Below are 10,057 nucleotides of genomic sequence, written 5' to 3' on the forward strand. Positions count from 1 at the left end.
ATATATATATATATATATATATATATATATATATATATATAATTAAATTTCTTCCTTTGATTTTGTCTTTTCGTAACTTTTTTCCCCAGTCATGCTTTTCTTAACGGCTGTTCCCTCCAAAAATTAAAGAGTGATTACACTGGGTTAAAAAGACATGACTCTTGAATGAACGATTGAATAAACGCGGATGATGATGTTTGTACAGTGAACATCTGGATCTCAATAGGAAGGAGCTGATGCAGAAACATTAGCACAAAAATTGTCCTATAATTAAACCACATTTTTCATGTCTGTCTGTTTATAGCTTCATTCATTTTGCTCAATAAATAAAACTCGATCAGCTGCAAATTGCACAGAAAAGTCCAGCCGTATAGTGAAAACATCCTGCAGTGTAATTATGACGGGTGAGAAGATCCTGACAGCGTAGCTGTGAAAACAACCTCCCACTTGTTTGTAAAGTGATATTTGAGTGGCACTAATGAAAACTCAAAGAGTGGGAACGAGGAACTAATTGAGAAAGAGCCGTCTCTGTCTTTAGGTAAACGGGAATTAGGTGTCACATAACTACTGCTTATAAGTAAAGCTGACAAAATAATTATGCACACACCATACCAACATGACAGGATACTTAAAAAGTTGTGTATTTTTAATACAGCCTCATTAAAGTGTATTGCATGATGTTAATTTAAGATATTATAGTGCTTTTTCTAATAGTAAGCCGTTAGAGTTAGTGCACAGGGTTTCGAGTTAGTAAGCTGTTAGTGCATAGGTTTTAAAAGGTGACTATTTGGAGTATTGGGCTCATTTTGCATCTTTTTTTGAAATTGCTTGCGTCACTATTGCTACCAGCAAAAGCACTGACAGCAGACACGGAAATCAAACTGTTGCGCCACACGCCAACACAAGCAACCATGTAATATTTAGACTAATCGCGAACGATGGAAGGGCTCAGCATGAAAGACATTATGGCTCAGAGTTCTGTTTGGAAGCTTGCACATCTTTATCGCCCATTTATACACATCGCTCACCACATGGCACGACTGCACCAGTGGGAATCGTTTATTACACTCGCTAACTCCATAAACCGTATATACTTCTGAGTTATGACTGAAAGGCAGATCAAATCACTGTCGTGAATGTACGACAGAGAAATGCAAGACTTTTCAAACCATGTACTGAATTTTATAAAAGGTCATACTTTACCACGCGCATTTAAAGTCCTCAATACAATGAAAGCATTTCAGCGTATATGTATGAGAGTAAAAAATTGTTGAGGCACCTTTTCCTGATTATGAAGATATGAAGTGGCATAGGAATGCTTCCATTACTACGGTAAACCCGTGGATTCACTTTATCTCTTGGCTCTCGGATTCATTCAGTCGTGTTATTTTATGTGCGAGAATGAACGGAATTACTACTTCTTTATCTTCGACGAGTGAAAAAAAAATATTAAGAATGTATACGGAAGCAATGATATCTCTAAACTAGCAGTAAAAGTCAATAAATACACATAGTAACACATATATACAGTACATTATAAATGAAGATAAAGAAATTGCAGAATGTACCTGCATCACTTTTAGCTGGGTCTAATGCCAAAAACACCCTAAAATATTTCCTTATAGCACCTGAAGAATGAAAACTAAGTAGCTTAGTAGCCTTAGATATGGAAAAAAAAAGACAGAAAAACCACCAGGCTACTGTTCCCATAGCTAGTAGTAATGAGCTAACAACTTTTATGTGCTGTATGTTAGCCTAACACTTTTTTACTTGAGATACTAGCAAGCTAGTTAGCGACTAAATTTTACCATTTCAATTACATCAACATGCCGAAGCAAGAAAGAGGTCTGATTGACTAAATCCAATAAAATCAGCGTTAACTTTTTATTGGTGTTTTGGGTTAGTATCTCCACTTCTTGTTTTTATTTTCACATTTTACCACTCCAGATTCATATGACTGTTCATGATTACTGCTTCTTTATGAACTTCTGACATTAGTTACGCTAGTTACCGAATTTAGCTATGTAAATTAGAGTTCTGTTTTTTTCTCACAAAACAAGGTGGCTTCCAGGGACTGCCTACATACACCTTTTCACCGAATTATAGTAAAGTGTGCTTTTTTTGCGTATCTATTATTAAAAAAAAAAAAAAAATCATGGGGGCCCCTGGTGGTCTAAGAAACAGCCCTGAACATCAAAGTAGCGAATTAAATATACCCTGGACATAAATGGAACATTAATGGTACTTAATCAACATTGTCCAGACCTACACATGAGACTAAGCTAAGGTTCTGAAAGTTCTACTAGTCTACTGTTGCAGCGTTGTACAAGAATACCAAACACTGTATGCTTAGTTGTATTTTCCATGTTGCGACTGTTATTGACACTGTCTAGAGGGCATCAGTTTTGACTGGTCCAAATTATTCCTTATCGCGTATGACCTATGCAGTTCCTTATCAAGGAGATATAATGAAGAGGTGTATGTTGTATAAAAGAACCGGACCCTGAAGAAGTCTTGCAGTCTTTGAGCTCAAGCAGCTGAACATTTCCAAGCAGCCATGATGAAGTGGGCCGTGGTTCTTTGCTCCATGCTGGCGCTCTCTGAGTGCTTCATCAGGTAAAACTTGTCCTCCATCTGTCTCTAGCATCCAGTATCTAATGCAACTAACTTCAAAGAGTGTTATTTTCAGCATTACTCTCATTGCTCATATGCAGTACTGGGCCAGGGTATTGTCTCTGAACTGCTTTTAGGGCCAGTACGCCAATGACCGAAAACATTGTTTTGCATCTCTTTATGGCAGCGTTCCTCTGATCAAGGGGAAGAGTGCTCGTGATGCACTGGAGGAGAAGGGTCTTTGGGAGAAGTACAGGAAGATGTACCCTTACAACCCAATGGTCAAGTTCACCCAGAGCTATGCCGTTGGTTACGAATCCATGACCAACGATGCTGATGTAAATTCATTTTTCAGCTCCTGCTGTTGATAAAACTATGCTAAGACACTATCATGTGCATTAGGAGGTTTCTATGGAGACGGAATCAATAAATAATGATTTCCAAATGAAATAATAAAAACTCCAGGATTTGTTTCTAATGGCTTCACCCCCTTTGTCTCGGCAGCTTGCCTACTATGGCGTGATCTCCATTGGCACTCCTCCTCAGTCCTTCCAGGTTATCTTCGACACTGGCTCTTCCAACCTCTGGGTTCCCTCCGTCTACTGCAGCAGTGCTGCTTGCAGTGCGTAGCAACCATCCAACTAATTAACATGTTTCTCATTTACAAATACATGTATGCCTCATTACCAGATGTTAAAGGTTGCAAGAAGCAAGAGCTGAGGCCTTTTTCTGTCTTACAGCCAACCATGTGAGGTTCAATCCTCAGCAATCCAGCACGTTCCAGGCCACCAACCAGCCTCTGTCAATCCAGTACGGCACCGGCAGCATGACTGGCTTCCTCGGATATGACACTGTTACGGTTAGAATGTCTTCAAAGTCATCTAATAACAGCAGTGATATCACACTATACTTACAGTAAACTACATATACCTAACAATTAAGAATGCCTCTGGGTTGAAATGACTTCAACTAGTTCAAGTTTTTGGTACTTACTTGATGGACTTCTCTCTAGGTGAGCGGTATTCAGGTTCCCCATCAGATCTTTGGACTGAGTCAAACCGAGGCACCCTTCATGGCCCATATGAAGGCTGATGGTATTCTGGGATTGGCCTACCCACAACTCGCTGCCTCCAATGCCCAGCCCGTCTTTGACAACATGGTCCAGCAGGGTCTTGTGCAGGATTACTTCTCGGTCTACCTAAGCAGGTAAGAGAACAAATTTTTGTAACACGAAGTCAATCATTGTGGTTTCAGTTACAGGTGCTGAGGCACAAAGTGTTTGCGTAAGCTGGAAGGAAGTGACTTTGTTTTCTATGAGTAGGGAAATACATCAGACTTAACGATATCACTCATTATTATTTGTACATGTAAGCTCCTGACTTCACTGGCTGCCAATGTAGACTGGCCCAACTCAAAGTGGCCAGCAGAAAATGGTGGTAATAGGACAAAAAGTTGACCAGTGGACTTTCTTTTGCGGTCAATACTGAGTTGACCACAGAAGTGTTAGATAGTACCAAGAAGCTAATCTGCGTCAAAAGGACTTTAAAATTGTACGTTCAATTCAAGCATATACACAATCAAGAGTCTGTCTTTGTAAAAGCTTTTGTATTTGGTACAAAGATTGCTGTCTGAAACTAGTCTTTGATGTCTGAAAAAAGTCTTTGGTGTTGCTATGAAGCAGTTACATTGTAAGTGGTGGCTTAGTGGTTAAGGTTTTGGGCAACTGATCGGAAGGTTCAAATCCTGGTACGACCAAGCTACCACTACAAGGGTCCATGAATAAGACCCTCAAACTTTAAGTAAATAATCTGACATGGCCATGTCCTCCACCCCCAGCAACTCTCAAACTGGCAGTGAGGTAATTTTCGGTGGATACAACCCCAACCACTACACTGGTTCTCTGGTCTGGATCCCTCTGTCCTCTGAGACATACTGGCAGATCACCGTGGACAGGTAACAACTGTTTTCTTTTCAACTGTTTTCAGGTAACTACAAATTTCTTTGGATGGATTATTAATGTTGTATCAAATCCATGTTGAAAATTTACAAACAAGCAACCACGGTCACTGTATTTGGTGTTCTATTTTTTCCCCAAGCGTCACCATCAATGGACAGGTTGTTGCTTGCAGTGGTGGATGCCAGGCTATTGTGGATACTGGTACCTCCCTGATCTCTGGTCCTACCAGTGACATCAACAACATTAACAGCTGGGTGGGAGCCACCGTGAACAATGGAGATGTAAGTAACGGCACTCCAGATGTATGTTTTTCCATCCATCTATTTTACAGTGGAATATGTGTATGTCAGTATTACAACACAGAGCTCATTTTGTATTATGGCATTCCCATATTTGCCTCATTTGGATTAAAGTTGTTATCTTACATAGTGTGTTTTATCAATATGATTAATTCATGAAGTCTATACAGCAAATCACATCAGTTGTTTCAGGAGTTCTATTTTCTGCCATTTTCTAATTTTTTTAACATTCAGGGAACAAGACAGGGTCCACCATTATTTTTTGATAATTTGACCACTATTATCCCAACAAAGCTGAATGTGTAAATAAATATAAATCAAATGTGTTGTGGCCTGGTAAAACCATTCACATGGTGATAAAATACATCCACATTGGCATTTTCATCTTTTTCAAATCCCAGTGGGTTTTTTCAGACCGATACAGACATATTTCATAATATAACATTGATTATAGCAGATTTTGTTTGTCTACCCATGTCCAAGTGGACTTTAATTACAGACTGCTTGTCATCTCTTAGGCTGTGGTGAACTGCAACAACATTGCAAGCATGCCTACATTGACCTTTAACATCAACGGCAATGCCTTCACCCTGCCTGCCTCAGCCTACACCCGTCAGGTGAGTTCCAGTGGCACAGCAGCAAACTTTCATGACCTTGGGTCCAGTTTGTTTGGTCGAAATGGCTTGGGATGTGAGGTTAAGTCTAATATGACAAAAACGTCTGATCCCTTACTAACCCGCTCGACCCTGTGTGTTCTTTACAGTCTTATTACTACGGCTGCCGCACCGGTTTCAGCGGGAGCAGCTCGAGCTTGTGGATCCTGGGTGATGTGTTCATTAGGCAGTACTACACCGTCTTCAACAGGGCAAACAACTCTGTGGGTCTGGCCAAGGCTGTGTAAAATCACAGAACATCAATTAACATTTATTTGCTGCCGATCGACAATCCTGAAAATGTCAGTGATAAAATGATGCAGTAGTAACAACATAATAAAGTGATTAGTTCTAGTGCATACATTGTACGTGAGTTTGATTCATTTATTGCAGAATTCTCTTGTTGCACTATTAACACCTTTTCAAATCAGTACAACCTTCCAATCTTTTTTTTTTTCTTTAGCCAAGAAACATTACAACATTAAAATAATTCTACAGCCATAAGGCAACATGTTGTATATATACTCTAGGTTGGTCAGGTGGTTCCTTAATCATTTTCACATTTATTTTATCCTGCTCATATTATTTAATAATAAAGTCTTTTTCCCCGTAGACCCCCTGTAATCCGTAAAAGGGTCTGGAGCCATAATTCTGTACCGTTCCTATTCCTTCCTGTATAATACATAGTACTTACCGAATTTTTCTACTAATTACTGATTCCATGATTGCGGTGCCAAAACTTTTTCATTTTCCAATATTGAGTATAATAAAACCTTTAACCATGTGACTCATTAAGACATCACAGGAAGAAAGGTTTCTGTGCTGACAAGCTGAATTTAGCTCTTTTATGAGTAAAGGGTCCGAGGGTTCGTTGTTGTTTTTATTTAGCATAGAACAAGCAGAAGCACAATATGTGGTTAACTAGCATTTATGCTAATGAGATGAGGACATTAAAGACACTCGAATGATTTTTAAATGAATAATTAACTTTCAATCGATCATTCGTTTAACACGGTTTTACATTCAGCGTGACCTCGTCAGTCCATATCACTGAAACTTTTCTTCCTCTCGTGATCTTCAAGAGATGTAGATGATGCAGCTTCCTGTTTTTTTTTTTTGTTTCTTGTTTTTTTTTGTATGTGTGTGTGTGTGTGTGTGTGTGGAATGATCCAAATATTTCATGCAGTGAATGTGTTCAGGCAACAGGATTGAGTAAATGTAAAATGTACATTTTTCATAACCTTTAACTCCTGGAACAAGATGTTTCAAACATGAGATATTAAATGGATTAACATATTAATGCAAAAAATATTATTAATGCAGGTTTTTTTTTTTTTTTTTTTTTTTTTTTTTTTAAAGCATTTTTCAAGGTAAAATGCAGTTATACATAGTGGACTGTGACCGGCAAAGTGCTGTAGATTTTGTAGGTTTTATTAACGTTTTTATTCCGTTATTTATCCATAACAGAAGTTCTTGTGAAGGACACTTTACTGTGTTTTAAAATGTCATTTGTAAATGTAATATCCGCGGGATACAAATCGCACCCCAATTATAGAACTACACGCATGAATTGACCTGAGAGCTCACAAAACGGACATAATGTCCCAACTGGCACATTTTCTGCTTCCATTGGAAAAACAAAACAAAACAAAACAAAAACATCATCTCACAACATCATCTAACCACTAGATAGGGCTCTAGCTGCGCAGTCCACCAGAGCATGGTGTGGAGAAAAATCTGTGAAGGCCTCGGTATTTGAATATGCTTTCACACATGTATGAGAAATGCCAAGGTTAAAAAAGCAAGTGTCTACACAGCAGCGTGTCAGTCTGCAGGACGCCCGAGGCTCATCTACGACTCTCAGAAATGCTAGTGAAAGAAGAGAACCTCGACTGATTCGAGATTGAGGTCTTTTATGGTTAAATTGACTTCGAAATAAAGTATGTGAAATTGTACTCCTGCTTCTTACACGAGTCGGTGTACAGCTATTATAAGAAACACAACTCGTGTATTATTTATTCCGCTCGACACTGAGGTGAACACTGACTAATGAGAGTAACATTAAGCAGATTAAAGGCTGAGCTTTAGTGAGCGAGCTGTAGGGGAGGAATGGTCAATCTCTCTCTCTCTCTCTATTATATAAGGACAGTGAGCCAGAGGACACGAGTGATGTAACAGTCTATATCCTATCCGTCCCTACATAACCCAGTATCCTTGTAGTCCTTGTGCCCTTATAGGACTGTTATACAATTCATATGTCCATACTGTGTCCTTATTTTCACTGAAGTAAGCTTCCTGGTGTTTCCCTTTTCTGAATCCTAAGCAATTATTGCCCATGGAATGTTTGTCTAAATCTCACTTAGTGCAGCCTACTATACTACGTGTCATATAAGATTCGTTTGCACAGTAATGACATAAAATCTCAGAAGTCATCATTATGACTTTTTCCTCTTTAAGGTCCTCGTGAAATGGCTCGAGAACCGTGAAAAAAAAAAACCCTTAAGTTAAGAGAGTAGGACAGTGAACGAAATAAATACCGAAGACTTAAAAGATTTCTCACCCTTGCCTATCTAATAAATTTGCCTAGAGTTGTCGGAGGGGCCAATACTTCTGGAGAATATTACATCAGACAAAGACGAGACAAGTACAGGTTAGGTCGTCAAAAAATTGTACGCGGTTTTGATTTTGCTGCAAATTTTGCGACGCAACTTGCGGAGTTTTCTGATTTTTTTGCAGAAAGCTACTTGGATTGGCGAAATCGCAACTGCGCAAAACTTCCGCAGCGATGTTTGTTGGTAAACGAGACCCTTTAGCTGTACGTGAATCGAAGTGGGCTTTGGCTGAACGTGCGTCGGGACGACGCGACGTGACGCGTCTCAGCCCGGATCTGCGGAAAATCTGCGATCGCTTTGATTAGTTCATGCGATCGCAAAATCACGAAATCCTGGAAGGACTATAAAAAGGCACGATTGGTTGATGGTGGACCGCCGCTGCTTCAACTACTGTCTGCCATCTTTACACTCCCCTGCTTTCAGGTCCTTTAATTCCCATATCCTTTTCTGTTCTAGCACAGTGTCCACCCGTGTCCTGTCATTGGTTGGTTGCCCTATCGTCTTCACCTGTTTTATGTTTGGTCCTTGATTAGATTCTTTGTCTTTTCATGCGATTTGTCTCCTTCATTTGGAGCCTTGTTTTCTGTTTCTAGTCATAGTTTCTAGATGCTCATGTCCCCCCAGATTATCCTGATGGATATCCTTTGTTTAACCCGGCCTTTGATCCACATAATGGACCATGACAATGTTTCCTGGATTGACCTCAATAAAACAAAAACGGACTTTAGGCATTTCCTCATCCCCTGCCTAAAAATAATTCCTGGCCATGCTACTGTGCGTCTAATTAATGGTGTCCTCTATATTTATCTAAACTGCGTTTCCTCTCTCATCTTCTGCCTACACGGATGACTCCAAAGCTCATTTCTTCTGTACCAGCTCCCCATGAACTCCTTTATACTCATCCGCACGAATCAAAAATCAAAGCACCCCGTAAACCGTTCGATCCTGCATGTCCCTCCATCCAGACGTGGCTTTGTCCATCGTCGTCCTCTCCTCGGGCGTACACGTCCTCCTCTGACCTGCACGAGGGGACATGAGGATTTGTGAACAGAGGTGGGGGCTCTTACATAAGGCTTTTTTTTTTTTTCCTCCCATGTTTGCCATTCTAAATGAGGAACTGTGTGTGTCAGATAGTGACAAGTGCTGTCAGAGGCAATTCATTTTGTTTACCAGTGCGACAGAATGGAAGGGAGAGGAAGAAAGAAAGGCTCTCAACTTAACTCATTCGCTAACATTCATTTACGGTTTGCATGCAGAGAAAAATATCCCGACTGAATCCTTAAATCTCTTAAATAGGAACAAATATCCCCTCAGTGATGGGTAATGGTATGGAATTGCTCACTGAACGCCAGCTGAAATAACGGTACGTGAAGTTGTAACGTTTGCCCGCTCACGCCGGTGCGACGTCCATGTACTCATGAGCGTCAATCAGAAGTAAATCTACAGATCAGTATTACTCGTCGACAATTCGAACCTTATCTGGTCCGCTTCTGTTGCAGCCCGTCCGCCTCGTGGTTTGAAGCGTGTTCCGAGATGCTTTTCTGCTCACCTGCTCCAACCATTCTCGCCGTTTTATGAGACGATCCTGCCTCATCAGCAAGGTGTTCACGGCCACGGAACAGACGCTCGATGGATGTTTTTTGTTTTTCACGCCATTCCCTATAAACGCTAGATCGGCAGATTCTGAACTCCTCAGACCTTCAGACTACGCCGAAGTCCAAGTCAATGAGATGACGTTTTTGTTCCCCATTCTGATGTCTAATAACGAATGAACGAATAAGTATAAATGTGTTCAATAAGTGTAGATTTACAGCACTAAATCTGACAAAAGTCATCATTTTTGATTTACTGACGTCTTACTGTATGATTTTTCGGACAAAATCTCTGGCAGAAAAAAAACAAAACAAACAAACAAACAAAAAC

At 40.0% G+C, this 10,057-nt stretch overlaps 1 protein-coding gene across 1 annotated transcript; it reads left to right on the plus strand.

The window, feature by feature from the left end:
* Positions 1-2,505: 2,505 nt before the first annotated feature.
* On the plus strand, positions 2,506-5,881 carry LOC108273458 (pepsin A). The gene is made up of 9 exons (XM_017482682.3): positions 2,506-2,616; positions 2,801-2,951; positions 3,118-3,235; positions 3,354-3,472; positions 3,626-3,819; positions 4,450-4,566; positions 4,710-4,851; positions 5,388-5,486; positions 5,633-5,881. The coding sequence occupies exons 1-9, from the start codon at positions 2,558-2,560 to the stop codon at positions 5,768-5,770; spliced, it is 1,137 nt and encodes a 378-aa protein (XP_017338171.1). The 5' UTR covers positions 2,506-2,557; the 3' UTR covers positions 5,771-5,881.
* The last annotated feature ends 4,176 nt before the right edge of the window (positions 5,882-10,057 follow it).

This window comes from Ictalurus punctatus, chromosome 13, assembly GCF_001660625.3.
Source record: "Ictalurus punctatus breed USDA103 chromosome 13, Coco_2.0, whole genome shotgun sequence".
In the NCBI taxonomy this organism is placed as follows: Eukaryota; Metazoa; Chordata; class Actinopteri; order Siluriformes; family Ictaluridae; genus Ictalurus; species Ictalurus punctatus.

Coding starts and splice junctions, on each gene's coding strand:
- LOC108273458 (XM_017482682.3), top strand. CDS start 2,558: ATGATGAAGTGGGCCGTGGTTCTTTGCTCCATGCTGGCGCTCTCTGAG. Junction 3,236..3,353: donor CTGCAGCAGTGCTGCTTGCA/GTGCGTAGCAAC, acceptor TCTGTCTTACAG/CCAACCATGTGAGGTTCAAT. Junction 3,820..4,449: donor TTCTCGGTCTACCTAAGCAG/GTAAGAGAACAA, acceptor CTCCACCCCCAG/CAACTCTCAAACTGGCAGTG.